Here is a 17,609-nt window from a genome sequence, read left to right as displayed (position 1 = left end):
TTTGAAAGCTTTGACACGTATAAGGCTTCGAAAGCTTCTCACATTCCGCTCCTCCCGACCCCCTTTAAAATTCCAGACATTCGCGCCATTTTATTTACGTTCAGATCTTGTTCATAACTACTTGCGGTGATCGCCGCATCGAGCATGCTCGGCGCTGCAGGCAAGGAGGGAAATTACATTGCGCGCAGTCAAGTAGTTCTTTGAAAACGATCATTGACACCTTCATTACAAGAATATCCTAGGTATAAATCTCAATATTTTTTTTAATTAATGTACTTTAAGACAAATTCACTTTAGAAACTACGCAACAAAGCCGGGAAGAACGTTTAGTGATATCGATTACGTCAGCTGGGAAGATCCCTCCGCGTTCGTCGGCCATTGGAGGCGAGAACAATTCGCAAGGGATATTTTCCAAGCTCGTGAAACTAACTGAGTAAGTGTCCTGAAATCACCCTTGTTGCGCCCACGTCGGACGCCGCAGACAAGTGCCTAACGTGCTCTCTCTTTCCTAGGTTTGCGAAGAGTTCTTTGCGATCGGAAACGTGCGAAACAAAACCTTCAAAATTCCGGTCCCGACAAGATTTCGTGAGGGCGCCTATCCCGGCAGAAACGAGGAGGCCAAAATGAAAAAGGGGAATCGTCGCTCCAACCAACCCAGGTGAGTCGTCAGAATGGTTTCTTTGCATTCAGGATGACTGACCCGACCTGCCGAACGCCCTGACACCGCACGTGGTGCCCGCGCTTAAGATGGTGCTCGATTCTTGTGACGGGTTAATGACCTTCACGGTTGCCATTCGCCGCCTGACACCGAATGGGACCCCTGCGTCCTTTGAGGGCCCCTCTTGAACCCTAATTCGCGAATATTCCGAATGGGGTGATATCCGGACACCGTTAATCACGGTTAATCAGATTGACCTGCTTTCGGGCGAAACTTCAGAACCGCCCGACGACGAAGACAAGTGGTCGGCCTTGGCTTGGAGAGATGTTCGGCGCCAAATTTTGGCATCCAAGCAGATATTAATCTAATTCTTTAATATTTCATTCCATTTAAACGTGATTTCTTATCAAATTGGTATTTTTAAAGGCCCGAAATGGTGGAAATAGTCTTGTGTCGGTGCCACGCCCCCACGTGATGTTGTGAGTTGTGCCGTGGCGTCTGGGACTTCGATTAAAGTCTTTGGGGGAGGGTGTCAGGGGTGGGACCCTCGCGATCGGGAACTCGGAAGTGGGTCCCGAGGGGTATGAGGCGTCCTGGCTTTTGATCGAACCTCTCAGCCGGGATCGCTCAGATGCGGTCGTAAGAAAAATCGCCTTTTGGTACAGTGACCGAGTTTCTTCTCGGCCGACTGTTCCAGAAAGTGTTGCTCACTTTTTCCAATTATCGACCTGATCTTACTCATTCGAGAGCCATTAGGTAATTTGGTAATATTCAGATATTATATTTTTGAAATTTTTATTTCGCAAAACTGCAACAAGATTGATTTCTCTCTTAACAAATTGTCATTAATTTTCAACAATTTACATAAACTACTCATTTTAATCACTGAAATCAGCAAATTGCCTGAACAAACGAAAAAAAAAAAACATTTGATCACTCATTTTGTCACGCCCATTTCCCCATTCTAAAAGGCTGGGCTATCGCACATTAATTTTAAAGTCAAAGTTCATATTTATCCATCTATTCTCCTTTCAATCGTATCGCAAATGTATGACAGAGGCAGAAAAATATTAGTCATGGACTTATCGTTAGTCATTGAACTGACTGTTACACATTTGTTTCAAATGAAAATTAAATAACAGATATAAATCGTTATGTAATGGTGATTTTAACATTTTTAGTCAATTTAAAATTAAAACAGAATATCTTGAGATAATTTTAACATTTTGACAATATTAATTATAACACAATGATATTATTGAGATCATCAAATAATTTTTTTCAATAACATTTATCTAAATAAATAATGAATCATTCTTTAGTCTAACTTTTTAAATATTTAAATAATATGTGAAAGTCTGGGACAAGTTCAATGCAATTAGGTCAAATCATAAGAAATCCCTTTCGCTTATCAATTACTTTTATTTGCTTTGCAACTTGCAACCCACACCAAACTCCAAATTTATGACTCGTTATAATTGCACAAGTGGTGCAAAATTCAAATAGATCGCAGCATCCCACACATCAACACAATCACCGGCCGCCAGTCGTCATTCGATAACCAAGCCTCAATCAATCACGTCCTCCCGTCACTTTGCAGTGCATTGAATTTATGCACAAATGCATCAGTCAAGGGGTGTGATTAGCTCGACGATGGATCCTTTAGGGCCAAAGAGAGAGCGCGCGGGATCAGTGAGCGATTAAAGTTGCATCCGGTTGAGGCGAATGAATGAAAAGGCTCCGAAATGTCAAACACGGAGGCGTAACCGGACATTCAATCTTTGTGAATGGCGCTTCTTTTATCACACACTCGACGCGGCTTTTTATAAGCGTCGTTTGTCACAATCTCTTATAAAGAAAAGAAAATTAATACAGATTTTTAGAGTGAATTCTGAAGGGGGATCCTTTTCTTAATTATTAATTAAAATGACTTACAAATTGGGCTCTGTTTTAAAAATATCTTCAGTTGAAAAACAAGAAATTATAATTGTTTCTCCTCTAATAAAAATTATTGCTTCACTGAAGATTTAATAAAAGTACTTTAAGTCTTCATGGTGTATAAAAAAAAATGATGAAAAAGTTTCACAATGGAAAAAGTTAATAAAAAATGCAGTTTTTCTAATTGAACTCATTTTTGTATATCGTATCTTGTTCCAACAATAAATTACATCTTTAAAAAGTTTTTCTAATTTATACAAAAAGTTCCATCACAATAAATAAATCAATTTTTTTTTACCAGTCATCTATAAAGAAAGATAAAAAAAATTGCTGTTAAATTTAATCGCAGAAACCAAATGCTTTGATCTGTGCTGACTGGGCCAGACGGGCATACATGATTTGTTTACAATTGGCTTCGGGGTCGCCGCCGATTCGCGATTTATCTCTTAGGCAGGGAAAAAAATCGACCAGCGCTTCAATCTATATTTAGCCTCAGAAAAATTGCTAGTCGCTCTCGGAACGCGGAACACGTGCCCGATTTGCGTAATTTTGCTTTAGTCGCAGTTTTTCTCTCCAAGGCTCTCTTTCTCTCGTTGCAAGAGACACTACGAAGTCAAACCGCTAAGGTTGCTGAAAATTGACAAATCGGCCTCGGTAATTCGCGAGGTGCCGCGCCGCGTTTCCCACGGTCGTTTATTCGAGGAAAGAAGAATCACCGCTTCGCATGACTAAGACGCACAGCAGACAGAGTCTTTGACTTTAAAAAAAGGAAAGGTCGTGTTTATTCTCAAATATATTTTATTTGTGAGCTGCAACAAACTGTCAGCAGAGAAAGATCAAGAGGAATTTTCGTGAGTAACTGCAAGTTTTATCAAATGAAAATGACAAAGTACTTGCTTACTCACTCTTCAAAAATTGCATTATTAGTGAGTGTTGCTTTAAAATGTATGACTTTTCATCAATTTGTAATGTCATCAGATATTGTGCGTCATAAGAAATTATTTCTCCTCATTTAATTCAGGTTCCGAATTGCATCCCTCTTGTAGGACGATTTCCAACAATAGAGCCAAATCCTTGTATTTCCACCATAAAATTTACATCCCAATCGATCTGCGTGAAGAATATGAAACCCCATTGCAGCGATTTGTCACGGACAAACGCGCCGCCCGGAGCGGACTGAAAAATAACCATCCTTTCATCCTGCGCTTTGTTCCTTCCACGTGCATGGAAACGGACCGATCTCGCAACCCTCGAGTGTTATCTTCAAAGCCGTCGTTCTCCATTTCGACCGCGGTTTATTCCTGGAACGCGCTGCAATCCTTTGACTCTCTGCTGGTCGGCGTGACGCAAGCAGCACTCGCCAAGCGAAATAACAACAATTATGCACCTCCGGGTGCTAAACTCGAGAGCAGGGGTCGTTTCACCCGATCGATTCGCAGACATCTTTCTTTCTCTCTCGGCGAGCGCCACAAATACAAATTTATTTGCCGTCTAGACCGCGCGCGAGTGCATTTATTCAAACGATTGCCGCGGCTCGGGCCTAACTAGCCGCCGTGCTATTTATTTATCGATTTTGCTCGGCCGCTCGCTGCTCTCTTTGCCGAGAGTTGTTCCCGTGTCGCTCATTCTCGTCAGCGGTGCAATCGCCTATCTATATCCACCAACTTGGTAACAGCAGCAGCACAAGGGGGCGTGGTCCGTCCGCGAGGTGGTTTCGCGAAAGGGGGATGCTGGTTCACGCGAGGCGAATTGCTAGGGGAGATTATTAACCCTCGCGTTGTTTTAACCAACGCTTGGAGGAGAGGTAACCGATATGCACTTGCTGGAAGTAAAAGCGTGCTTTTTAATTAATCATTGGGGGTTTAAATTTTAATTTAATTGTAAATAGTGAAAGAAAGAAAAAGTTGGAAATTTATGCTCCAGGATTTTTTCTTATAGATTCTTCTGCGTCGAGTACAAAACTTATTTGATACACTTTCAGCGAATTAAGTTATTTTAAACAGTTTTAAAATCTCATTTGTTAAATGAAATTCATTAACAGTTCAATCATTTTCATTTCCAAATTCTAAGATGAGGATAAATTCATATTTTTAAACCACTAGATTTAAAATATCTCTCTGCGCTTTATTGTGTCCTGTTGAGTATAGTGACGTTTGAACTCGACAATTTCCTTGAAAACCAAGAGGTGATTGAAATTATCCTTGCCTGCCGCAACAATTTTCCTCAATCCTCTCTTTAAACAAACAGCCTAACCGCAATTCTCAGCAATCATGACGACACAATCTTTTTTTCCCTTTAATTGCGCTGGGTTTCCGTCTAAAAAATTATTCGCGTTCCTCGCTTGCCGCCGACCACCCAAACATAAAAATCAGCAAAGCTGAAAGAACGCCTGCCGCGACTCTCTTCCTCCACCAAAATTATCACGACAATTACAAATGCCCAGCCGCGAACTGCTTTTTTCAAGAGTGCAACGAACGAGCGAACCGGAAACGGACAATTAAAACAATCTAGTTTCGTGAGACCTTTTCGTGGGCAATTTTATTTGAAAAAGGCCGCCCCCAAGTCGGTGTGTATTTTGGCAGGGGCGATCAGCTGTCGTCGGCGCTCATCCTCTCCGCGAATGCACACCACATCAAGCAGTTAAGGGCGCAGGACAAAGAGCAGCTGGGCGCTTTCGATCGGCGCATTGATCGCGCACCAGCAAGTAGCAGCACTGCCGCCGCCGTCGGTCGGGCTGCTGCAGAGGAGACGGCGGCCATCACACACCCCCGTCGGCAGTCGCCCCCGACCGATGATCGGCCCCGCCGCACCCGCCCGCCCCCCGTAAGTCGAAACGCACCCAAAAAAAGCGCGCTTTCCGTCGATCGCCCCGCAACCGCCGAGGTTCTCTTCCCTCGCCCCCGATTCGGGTCAGGGGTCAAAGTTCGAGATGGTGCAAGTTGCAGTGCCGGTGCAGCTGCCCCACTTTTCGTTGCCACCATTGATCGTGTTGTGATAATGATTGTTCTCCTTTAGAAAAAAATTCATAAATTTTCTTTTCTCATATTTCGGGGGTTGATTTCAGGTCCCCGCGGACGCGGTCTGAGCGCAGCGTGACCGTCGAGGGAGTTTACAGCAACGCCCCGTTCATGCACGCAGTGACGGCTCATGTGGGCACCATCGTGCAGGTGAGTTGTTGAATATTGTTTAATTCAAATTTGTGTTAGTCGGCAGAAGGAAAATCAGCTGAAAGTGCAGCCGAGAGTGTTGTGTGGGTGGATGCATGCGTGGCGCGTTTTCTCTCGGTCGGTCGGCAGCATTGTTTGGTCGCGATGCTGCGGCAAACTAGGTCACGTCTGGCCGCCGCCGACGCCACTCGTGCTCTTTTAATTAGCCGTTCCGCGCGTGTCAATCTCTTTCTCTCGTCAATCGAGATTTTTCCCAATTTTTGCCACTTCGGCGTATCCGCTCTGCAAATGGGTCACTCGTTTTTTCCATCCGTGCCATTTTGTGCTGGAAACATGTCGCGTCCGGTTTTGTTTAATTTTAAATTTTTGGTTTCATTTTTCCTAATGTTCCCTCATTGCCGATTTAACACGTATGTCGGTTTTCAATTAGCGTGTTGCGTTTGTCAAAATAAGGAAAAGGCGACGTGGAGTTTTTGAAGCACGGCTGGCTCGTGATCGCCGCCGATTAAAATGTGACTCGTGGGAAGTGCGCATGGTCGCCGCCGCCGACGACGATGCACATTTTGCACACAAGCGGTGACAGACGTGTCGACCGAAGAGCACTGCTTACTTTTTTATGCTGCAAAATTAACGCCAGATGACGCGACCGTTGATGCTTCCTCATAAACAATTGCTCATGAATATTAAAATATACAAGAGCGAAAAATACAATTTATATGAAATGAGGGAGTTTTTTTTTTTTTAATTCTCATTTTTAGTTTATCCTTAAAATTTAATAAGTAAAAGAGAAATAATATGAAAGGTCTGTGAGATTTCTTCAATGCACTACCATTTTATAAAAGAATTCCAATGATATCATAAAAACTATTATCGTCTAGCAACTCTCACTTTTATTTGAATAATAAAGAGCATGCTGATAAAATTACACAATTTTTCTGCCGCTTGATATTATTATTGTGATGTCACATGCAAATGTTTTGACGTTTTGCGCGTACTGCTTTCCATCTTGTGTCACTGCCTAGTGCTCATTTTGAAAACAATCCTCTTTATTTTGAGCGATTTGACGTTTCCTTTTTGTTTATCTCTGACTCAAAATATTAAATTCTCTCTCAACGCAATGAACGAGATAACCCTCTAGTCTGGTTATTTTTGAGTCAGAGCTCATTGCTCGTCGGCGTTATCCGAGTTATCTCTTCTCTCTGGCCGTCTTGAATTTATTGTTCAGCCAACTAATATTATATATGCTCTCGAGTATGATTCATGCGTGAGGAATCGCGCTCGCCGCATGACATCACCCACCGTCCACAATGCACTGCTGACCTTCCGAACAAACACGTTCGCCCTCGCTCGAACGAAACGAAAATCTGCCTCAGTCAGAGTTCCCTTTTTTGAACTCTAATCGAGCCCAAAGATAGATAAGAGCACAAATCGAGGTGCCCCAAGGCCGGCGACCGGCTCTTTGCTTTTATCTGTCAAGATAGTTAACGGCGCGCGTGTTGCTGCAGGTCCAGACCGTGGCGGGTTCGATCTTCGAAGGTGTGCTGCGCACCTTCTCTCCGCAGTTTGACGTAGTGCTGGAGCTGGCCCACCGGGTTGACCCCAACCGACCCAACGAGGTCACTGTTGACACCCTCATGGAGAAACTCATCTTCAAAGCGGCCGACGTGATCACCATCCAGGCACTCAACGTCGACCTTGAGTACGCAACCAAAGGTGAGCTGCTTTTTCACGCTTAGTGCCTCACACTAAAACGCGGCGACAATCTTTGTTGTTTTTCCCTCTGCAGATACCTTCCAGACCGATACGGCCATCAGCAAGTTCAATGGCCAAGTGACAGAGCGAGAACTCGAGCCCTGGGAAGGGCCTTGCAATGGCGACGAACTCGAACTCGAAATGAGCACGAAAGAGGTGAGAGATTGATTGTTTCCAGAGGATTATAATGCATAATTATTCAAGGCAAACAACTTGTGAAAAACGTCTATTTTTAAATAAGATAAATTATCCTGCTTGCAATAAATTTAAAACCACACAAGGAGATTCCATTACTTCCTGATCTTTTCTTCTTTTTATGAGTCGCGTTAAAATATTGCCTGGCTTGTTTCTTTTCCTCAATATTTTAGCTTTCAATTTAAAAAAAAAAAAAATATTAAAATATAATTTTAAGATTGATTTTAAAAATTTTCTTTCACTTGATTTCAGAATGGCTGGGATGCTCACGACATGTTCCGACTGAATGAAAACAAATACGGTGTCACAACCTCGTTTGATCAATCACTGTCTGCCTACACGGTTCCTTTGCAGAAAAAGGATACCAAAGACTACAAGTAAGTTTCTTTGTTTCAGATCAAAACATTCTAAAGTTAACAATCAAGGAAAAAAAACTTTAATTTTAAATTTCACTTATAAATCTAAAACATTATAGAAGTTCAATTCTCAGAAAAAAAATTAACTGCTTAAAATTCCTTTTATATCATTTATCTCATGCCCTGTAATTAATGAATCAACAGAGATGCTGAAGCACGTGCTGCTCAGATTGCGCGCGAAATAGAAAACACCCCTGGACACACTAACAGGGTGGAAGTGGAGAATGGCGATGAGGAAGAGCGATTTGCGGCTGTGTCTCGCGTGCCGGCAGATGAGGCGGCCGCGAGCCCACCGGCCGTCGCCGAGCCAAAGCCAAACAGCAACGCGTATGTGCCTCCTGCTAAGCGGAAAGGCAACAACCCGCCGCCGCCGCAGTCTCCCCAGAGCAACCAAGCGCCTCCACCCCCTCAGCATCAACAACAGCAGACGCCGCCGCCGCCTCAGCAGCAGCAGCAGCCCCAGTCGACGCCTCACCAAGGAGGAAAACAGGGCATGCGGAACACGACGTCGCCCGGCATGGGCGGCATGCACCACCCCAAGGGGTACAACCAACAGCCCTTCCAGCATCAGTACTCGCCGCAGACGCCACCCCCGCAGTCCCAAATGGGCTACAACCCGGCGGCCGCGCAGGGCATGATGCAGCAGAAGCCGATGAACAACGGCGGCATGGATGGTGGCCCCAACAAGAAGGGCATGGCCATGCAGGGCGGCCGACAGGGTACGATTTAAATCAGGGCTCAATTGATAATCTTTTCCTGATTAGCTTTTGTCTTCCACTCAGGTCGAGGCCGATTCAACGACCAGCCCAGGTATCACGAACCAAAGCATCACCAGCCACCCCAAGGATTACCCCCCTACCAGCCGAGCACTTCCCCTGCTCCCCTCAACCAGCAAATGCCAATTCACTTGACAGTAAGTGACAAAATCTATTGATTTAACGCTACTTCTTATTATACTATCGACATTAAATTTTTTGAGTTCGCCCTTCCAAATCTGACGGAAAATTTACTTGTGTTCACAGATGGTGCAAGCAAACATGGCGCCTCACGTGGTTCCTCACCACGAAAGAGAAAAACACATGCAGCAGAATCAACAGCAGCCACCGCAAGAGGTACATATGCAGCAGCAACAGGCAGTTATGCAACAGCAGCAAAACCAGCAGCAGCAGCCTCAGGCTCAACCCACTGGCAGGCCACCGTTGGATCAGCGAAAGCCCGTCTCTTTGCCGCCTAGGCCAGGTAAATGAACCAAGAACTCTTTTTAAGCGGTGAAATTAACTTTTCTTATGATTTAGCCGTCAGAGAGGATCAGCTGCAAGATCTCAAGAAGTTCAACAAAGACTTCAACCTGGTCGAGGAACCAGTTGACAATAAGCCAACACCAACTGCGTCGCCGGCACCCAAACCTCAAACCCCTGGTCCCTCTGACGAGACAAAGAACGAGGCTGACAAAGTGACCAGTACTTATAAGACCTCGACTCTCAACCCCAACGCTAAGGAATTCGTACTGAACCCCCAGGCTAAACCTTTCACTCCGGTTAGTTTGAATTTCCTTTTCATGATTAATTTTATTTTGTTGTTCCAAGTTAAAAAAAAATTATAATTATTTACTTTTTTGCAGAGATCACCCAGCACACCTGGCACATCTCGTCCACACACACCTCAGACCCCTCAGTATGCAGTGCCTCCACAGGGAGTGCAGGGCATGGCGCCTGTTGTGATGCTGATGCAGAACCCGAACCCATACCATCAGAACCAGAACAGAAGTATCCGTAAGAGTAAGTAGCTTAAACCAAGATGGCGATTGAGTAACCCCTGCGTTTTTCTTCCAGCAGCCATGCCAACCATGCCCATTTCCACCCACCACAGGCCAGAAATGTCACAAATCCAAGTGGCCGCGGCCACTGGCCAGCCGCTGATGGCGCCGCCCATTCCTGCACACTTCACAGCCTACAACTTCCCGCAGGCGGCGGCTAATGCTCAACTGATGCCTGCCTCGCAGGGATACCATCCACCTGTAAGTTAAGAATCTTTATTTGATCATACGTTAATATTCAATAGAACACATTTTCAGTTAGATCAGTTTCCCAATTATCGATATACAGTTATTTAGAGAACATGAACCAAATAATATTAATTAAACAGCTTTTCTGAGTTCTTTCTATTTTACACTTGTTTTAGGGCTCATTCTAATTTATTTTCTTACCTTTTAAACTTATTAAATTCTCTTGATATTTAAACTGTTTTAAAATATTCTGAATTATATTTGAAAGCGTCAAAGCAATTTGATAACGATTTTTTTAGTTGTAGTTAGAAGTAATTTTTAACTAGAATTTTTATCTACACTGATATTATAATATGATGTTTATAATTGTCTGATTCAAAAATTTTAATAATGGAAAATGGGGGTTGATTTTAGAATCAATTTTTGTTGCAGCAACTTGTGAGGATGGCAATGCCGAACCCAGGCATAATGAACATGCCGTACCACACGGACGGTCCGCACCAACAGATCTACATGGCGTCACCAATGGCGGCGCCACACCCTCACATCCACCACGCGCACCCGCCTCCAAACGCAGGCCAACAGCAGCCTCCTGGGGGCCCAAGCCAACAGTCAAACCAGCAGACGCCGTCTCCATCGCAGCAGCAGTCGCAGCCTCCGCAGGGGGGCAGCGGACCGCCCCCGCAGGCCACCCCCTACCAACAACCCCCGCCACAGGTGCCACCGCCGCAGCAGGCAGCCCCTCAACAGCAGTTCGTCTCCATGTTCCCTGCCATGCACCAACAGATGCCTCCGCCGGGCTCGGCCCCCGGGGTGCAAACCGCCCAGCTTGTGCAGCAGCCCTACATGCAGCAACACCACCAGCAGCAAATGTGGCAAGGCCCCGGTGAGTTGCGCTTCCGGTGGCGGATGAGTTAGTCTTGTTTTAAGCTGTTAACGGGTCAGCGGGCGATTCGGACGGGGGGAAAAATGAAAAGCAAGGATGGACTTGTGAAAGGCTTCCTACGTAATCGCGCCGAGGGACGGTTGTCAAGTTGTGATTGGGTGGGTGGACGGACGGGCTGACGGACACGTGTGGGATTTCGCTAGTCTAGTATTATTTATTGGGGGCGACAAGATTTATGTATTCGGAAATCTTTTTTTAAAAATTTTGAAATATTGAAGGGAGGTTCAAGTATAAGAGCAGAGAAAAAATTTGGAATAAAATCAACTTGAATCAAGAAGCATGTAAGCTATATTGCGATCAACAGCCGTTCTGCAAACGTTTCGAATTATTTATTTTTCAGAATCTAAAATCAAGTTTTCATGAATTCATTATGGCATTTAAAGATGGTGTTTTTTAATTAATTTGTATTTATTTGTTAAATAAAATAAAACACCATCAAACGCTTTGAACGTGAAATACTGCTGCCTGTATCAAGTTGTATTTTATTTCATTCGTTAAAAATTTTAGATAAGGGCGAACAATATTTAGAAAACGTGGTCACAAAGATTTATTTACTATTTTCTCATTGCTACAAATATTTTGGAGCATCGGTTTGCTCCAATCAAAAGTTATAACCAAAGGCTAGTCACAGTAAGTTATAATATGAAACATTTTTCAGTCTCTTCATTCTATTTCTGGTCGGAAAAAAAATCATTTTTTTCTGCTCTTAAAGTGGCTCTCTCTTCAGTCTTTCTCAATTTTGTACATAAACAAATTTCAATTGTCCTTCACTGAAATTAAATTTAATTCTCGATTTAAAGTAAAATTAAGTTTTGTGCAACTTGCTGAGTCTCATCACACTTTTTTCATATATTTTTTCAGTCATGGTGATGCAGCAGCCTCCGCCGCACAACCAGTGAAGAGGCGGCGAGAGTAGCAATGAGAGTAATTATCCGACACGGCCGAGACACGCTCGTCTCACAACTGCTGGGCGATGAATTTTCACACGCCTTTGTTGAGGAGGTGGTTGTAGAAATTATTTATTCAAACCAATCGCGAGGACACGTAAAAACAACGGACTGTGATATTATCTTCTGTCTCAGCCTCGGGTCTCGGTTTGAGGCGCTCGAACGCGCCCCCATTCAGGACGTCCGGTCCCGATGCCAGTCAGTCGGGGCTGGACGGGCCGTGGGCGCGACGCCAGCGCCAGCGAGACCCTGATTTCCAAGTGCTGTGATAGGGTAGTTCACGCCCCTCGTCGTCCTTGCCAGACAAAGAGACTCTTGCTCGGTATTTAATTTCTCGCCACTTCCGCCTCTACTAAGTTTTTCGTTTACGGAGATGAAAAATAAAAACAAAAACACACTACTAGCCTTACAACAAACAAAACACAACACACACACACATGAAGAAAAATGAATGAAAAAAATTATATAAAAATTTTAAAAAGTGAGAAAACTGCGTCAGCCGAGGGTGCGCTTGCAGCAGCCGTTCGGGTCCGGGCAAACGCACCCCCGGGCAAAAATATTCCTGCAATTGTAGAGCATCCGTCATCATCGTAGGAGTGCAAAATTATTAATTATTCCAACCCAAATTCAATCTCTGCCGACCGATGAAGATTCGAGCAGAAATCTTGAGGAATTTCCTTGAGTCGACATTTCATAAATGCCGGCTCGCTAGCCTGGTTGCCTTGATTGTTGCAGGCGGTGGTTTATACGCTGTTTATTTTTATAAGACGCCTGAAACACGGCTGATTTGTTCATTTCGCATTTGGTCTGTGCGTTTTTTACGTGGAAAAAAATTCTTTGAAAAAATGGAATATCACGCCTGTAACCCGTTCCGAAGGTTTCGTTGAGATTTCTGTGCCAATCTTGATCAACAAAAATTACGATCATCCAAAACTTATTTGACACTGATGATACATTGACACTCGGCTCCGACCGACCAATCAAGCAATAAATTTTGTTATGAAACATGTATGGTAAATTATCAGTCTTTCGATTCGACCCATGAGTAATTTGGAGCCTTGTGTAAAATCAATTTTGATTGAGACAGGTTTCTTTCATACCATGTCGTCATTTTGCTTATCCGAAAAGCTCTTCAATTCCCTTCCCGTAGAATGTAATAAATTTTTATATGAAAACAAAAAAAAGAATAAAAAGAACTTAAAACCTTACGTCTGTTGTGTTATTTAAAAAACCTTTTCAATATTTTTTCTGTTGTTATAGATTGCAAGGTTTTGTTTTTGCTTGGGAATAAAGAGTAGTGGCGATTTGTAAAATTAAACGAAAGTGATAAATTTCATCAACTGTATATTTTATCCATTAACTAACAGCAGCATGAGATATGACAATACAGTATACCTATTTTGACAATCATACAACTAAGTAATATAGTGTTTTGTTTATTTATAATTATGAATAATCCTCATTGTTCAACTAGCTGTGCACGCCTGCGGCTGCACCTGCTAATTTCTGGAATGTGCTCCCTTAACCATGCAGAATATTGTCGTAGGCCTGGAAAACGCCTTCGGCCACGTTTGGAGTTCTCGTCTTCAGCGACAGCTACACAAGAGAAAAGAATGAAAATCGAGAACACCAAAAAATATGTTCTACTGGCAAGCGGCTCTTTAAATGCATTGAAATATTGATTTGATTTAATTTAGAACTAGCTGAAAGTCATAAAGATTCATACAAGTACCGTGATATTAGAATTGCCGGGCTGAATTTTGAGTTCGTTGAGCACCCAGATGCCATTGGTCAGCTTCAGTGACTGGTACAGCATGTCCTGGCCTTCCACGTTGCGTTTAGCGATGGTGAACACATTATTCTGCTGCATCTTTTGCACCACAGAATCTGACAGAAACAAAATTAGTGTTTGCGACAAGAACGAACTGTTGAGAGACTCACCAGCATTGTGCATGATGTTGGTTATTGTGTACTGGACTTCGTTCTGGGCCGGGATTTCCTTCCAGGTGGCCAGGAAGACGCGCTTGTCCATCTGACCGTCCTCGACAAACAGGGCGTGCATCGGAATTTGACAAGCAAAGTAAAGCACATCTACGTTATTCTTAACAGCAACCTACAAAAATAAAATGATTAATGTGTATAAATAACTTAATATTCACATTTACCTGAAGAGTGGTGAGCGGCTCCATTTTCTGGACAGGTCCTGTGGTGGAAAGGGGAAGAGAAGTGTCGCTCGAGACACCCGGCGGCAGTGGCGACTGCACTTGCAAAGGTGCCGATGGAGTGATCCCGAAACTAAAACAGGACTTTAAACTTCCTCAAAGACAAAATTTAAGGATCAAACCTGTTTTTGTTGAACTGGATGGCAAAGTTCAACAGCGGCTGCATGGCTTTGTTGGTGAATGTGAAGTCCATGAAGAGCTGGCCATTTCTGCGTGCAAATGTGCCACTGATGTCAAGACCCTTGCCTTTGTCCGCAGGCAGCCAGGTGGTTTTTGGAGCTGCGTAGGCGGCAGAAGCAGCTGGCACGCCAAAAATGTCACCAAGAAGGGCAGCCGAGCCAGCGGGAGCTGCAGCAGGAGGCGCTGGAGACGAGCTTGTTTCACCCAGCTGAAAAAATGGTAATTGCTAGAATTCTGGCTAGATGCAGCAGACAAAAGAGTTGTAGACAAATTCTGGAAAAATCTTTGCTAGTTCTTAGCCTTTTTTTTTTTATCAGAAAACTGTTTTTTTTTGTTCATGTGATTTGAAAATTAGGCTTTTTAACTTTATTAAAAATCCTACCAAGGTGTCCAGGCCACCTCCTAGCAGATCCATGGCATTGCTTCCAAATGGAGCTGCTGGGGCTGCAGCAGTGGCTGCAATGGTCGGGCCGCCGATGTCCATGCTCAGCAAATCTCCAATGAGTGAGTCTTGTGCTGGAATTACTGCAGGGGCAGATTGACTCTCCGACGAATCCACACCTTCCGATCCAGCACGAGCGCTAATGATCAACGTTTCATTTGTATTGTATTTTTTTCATATTTCAAAATTTCCAAACCTAGCAGGAAGGCTCTTTCGGATGCCGGCGCGACCTTCGACAAAGGCAGATGGTGGCTTGTGATAAACGGATGCCAAGCTGGAAATGTGGCAAATCAGCTCGTCCAAAAGGGTCGGCTCCAGAAGATCCGTCTCCTCAGAAATGAGAGGCTTTTCAGCCAAAACAACTTCCTTGGCAGCGGCAGGATCCGTCGAAAGGAGACGCCAGTAGATGAAGCCACGATCGCGCAAATCTGGGTTGTCGGAATCTTGAGTTGCCAAACTCAGCACCTTAAAAAATTAAGATTTATTGCCATTAAGGGTTTAAAATAAATTATAATACCGTTTTTTCTAAAAAATTATTCAAATAAAAAAATTTTTGTATTTACCTGCTGAACAAGTTCTTGGGTGTCTGAGGGTCTCTTCAAGAACAACTTGACAATAGCTGTGAGAAGCTGGAGCTGCACCTGAGAGTTCTCATCGGCAAAACCTTCCAGGAATGACTCGAGCAACTCGTCGGCATTATCAATTCGCTCAGCGTACTCGCCAATGATCCAGATCATGGAAGCCCTGTTGCAAAATATGTATTTATAATTATGTACTTTAAATAAAAAGAAAATGCTTGCCTTGCTTCAGGCTCATCCAAAGTGTCGAGATTCTCACACAGAGTGGAAATGATGCTTTCATATTTGTTGGGATATTTACGGAAAATATCTTTTATGACCACTATCGCCTCTTGGACTACATAGTTGACCTAAAAAAGCTTTTATTGAGTATCGAGTTATCAATAAAATGGTTTCATTTACTTTAGTCTGGATCAGATCCAAAAGGGTCGAGACACAGCGTTCGGCAGACTGCTCGACCTTGATGGCGCATCTGCCAATTGCCCTCACCGCCTTCCTCACAAAATCAACATCCACCTCAGTTGCGTATCTGTTATTGTATATTGTTATTAATTATTTAATAAATAAATCAAATTATTTTGAACTCACTCTTTCAACTCAGACAAGACTTGAGCAACGTTGGCCTGCGACGCCAGACGAATCATGATGTCCAGCTTCTCCAGTTTGACGTAGATAGGGTCATTGTATTTGACGAAGAAGACTTTCATCTCGTGCTTGAGGATGTCAGGCCGCTTCTGCACAATCAGGTTGATGTTGCGCAGAGCCACGTACTGCACCTCGGGCTCGGAAGAGAGCAGCGTGACCAGGGGAGGCGCCAGTTTTTTAGTCAGGCTGGTGACGAACTCAGAGTCGGAGGGCAGCATCTCCATGAACTTCATCAACACCTTGACAGCCGACAAAACGACAGCAGCATTGGCATGCGCCAGACGAGGAGTTATTCGCTCGCAAGTACTGAAAAAGAAAAGTTTTTTTTAGTTAATTCATAAAATGAAAGTTAAAAGAAAAATTAATACCTTTGAGCCTCTCGCTCATCCCGGGGCGAATAATTTGCCAGCGAGTCCAAAATGAACACCTGACCCCATTCAGTGCACTCGTTCAGGGCCGTCAGTAACTTGTTGACCGTTTGAGGTGTCATTTCGACCAAAGGAGCACCACTGGGACTTGACTCGTTGATTTCTGACAAAGCTGCCACAGCGTTTGCCACAACCTAGTTTGGATTTTGAAATCAAAAGAAATATTGGCATTCAAGTTCAAATCATATAAATTATAAAAAACAAACCATGGGATTTGAGTCCGAGAGCAGATCTTTGAGCTGATCCAGGAAGCCCTGGTCCTCGACCATCGACGAGTTGATATCGTACAATTTGGCGACACAGACAGCTGCCGTTTTTCTCACATAAGGATCTTCATCCTTGAGACATTTCCGCAGAGGCTCGCAGAGGTACTCAGTGATTTTATCAACCCTGATGCACCCCATAGTGCGCACCGCCAAAGCTCTGATCAGAGGATTGGGATCTTCACAGTCCTGATGGGAAAACAAACAAAATAAGAAAAAAATCTTTGGGAAAATGCGTGTACCTTGACAAATGTGTTGACGGCCATAATAGCCATATCTGGCTGGCTTTTGGCGTAGTTCATGAGATACAAATACACGAGTTTCTTCAGCTCGAGATTATCCGTCTGCATACAATTCACGACGTCAGGAAACAGAGCCGAGACATCTTTGCCGACAGTCATCGAGGCGATAACCTGTTAAAAATGAGAAGAATGTTAGGAATTTTTCCAAGGCTAAAATATCTTTCTGGGGAGAAAAATTATTTTAAAGCTGACCTTTTTCACGGCTTCCTTCTTTTTCTCTTTCTTGTCATTGTTCAGTTCCGATTTCAACTCGAAAATCTCGCCCTTTTTGGTGGTTGTAAAATACTTTGAATCGGTCATCTTGGGGATTGATGAATCCGCAAACGCTGAAAATCGCCAATTTGTGACCAATGAACATTAAATTTTAGAAAGCTTACCTTGATTGTAAATTTAAACTCTAAAAAATGGGCAGTATTTACAATTTTCCCGTAAAAATTAATAAAAAGCCGAAGAAAATTTATCAATTTGGCTGCTGTCACAGGAACAGGATCCGCCTCTCGAAGTTGTTGGCCGACTAAAGCCAAC

The 17,609-nt window shown here is 43.6% G+C and overlaps 2 protein-coding genes across 8 annotated transcripts; one reads left to right on the top strand and one right to left on the bottom strand.

Moving 5' to 3' along the window:
- Positions 1-297: 297 nt before the first annotated feature.
- LOC132204960 (ataxin-2 homolog) lies at positions 298-13,232 on the top strand. Of its 6 annotated transcripts, none has more exons than XM_059633783.1 (14): positions 298-433; positions 513-658; positions 5,661-5,763; positions 7,269-7,476; positions 7,550-7,671; positions 7,963-8,087; positions 8,271-8,845; positions 8,909-9,039; positions 9,149-9,365; positions 9,422-9,663; positions 9,748-9,904; positions 9,959-10,143; positions 10,546-11,017; positions 11,939-13,232. In XM_059633783.1, the coding sequence occupies exons 2-14, from the start codon at positions 624-626 to the stop codon at positions 11,974-11,976; spliced, it is 2,610 nt and encodes an 869-aa protein (XP_059489766.1). In that variant the 5' UTR covers positions 298-433; positions 513-623; the 3' UTR covers positions 11,977-13,232. The 6 variants fall into 6 exon arrangements, with proteins under 6 accessions (XP_059489766.1, XP_059489762.1, XP_059489757.1 ...); XM_059633779.1 differs by having other exon boundaries at positions 8,891-9,039; positions 9,748-9,898; positions 9,962-10,143; XM_059633774.1 differs by having other exon boundaries at positions 8,891-9,039; positions 9,748-9,898.
- A 125-nt stretch (positions 13,233-13,357) lies between these two features.
- LOC132205059 (AP-2 complex subunit beta) lies at positions 13,358-17,599 on the bottom strand. 2 transcript variants are annotated; one of them, XM_059633899.1, is made up of 16 exons: positions 17,462-17,599; positions 17,277-17,410; positions 17,025-17,195; positions 16,726-16,971; positions 16,460-16,653; positions 16,035-16,397; positions 15,849-15,975; positions 15,669-15,796; positions 15,432-15,612; positions 15,065-15,333; positions 14,809-15,007; positions 14,369-14,634; positions 14,190-14,319; positions 13,966-14,137; positions 13,751-13,911; positions 13,358-13,620 (listed from the first exon to the last, which is right to left on the bottom strand). In XM_059633899.1, the coding sequence occupies exons 2-16, from the start codon at positions 17,382-17,384 to the stop codon at positions 13,546-13,548; spliced, it is 2,790 nt and encodes a 929-aa protein (XP_059489882.1). In that variant the 5' UTR covers positions 17,385-17,410; positions 17,462-17,599; the 3' UTR covers positions 13,358-13,545. The 2 variants fall into 2 exon arrangements, with proteins under 2 accessions (XP_059489882.1, XP_059489883.1); XM_059633900.1 differs by having other exon boundaries at positions 13,757-13,911.
- Between the last annotated feature and the right edge of the window lie 10 nt (positions 17,600-17,609).

This window comes from Neocloeon triangulifer, unplaced genomic scaffold (assembly GCF_031216515.1).
Source record: "Neocloeon triangulifer isolate White Clay Creek 2 clone unplaced genomic scaffold, ASM3121651v1 ptg000002l, whole genome shotgun sequence".
Taxonomy (NCBI): domain Eukaryota; kingdom Metazoa; phylum Arthropoda; class Insecta; order Ephemeroptera; family Baetidae; genus Neocloeon; species Neocloeon triangulifer.
This window is presented reverse-complemented; position numbering and strand designations above follow the sequence as displayed.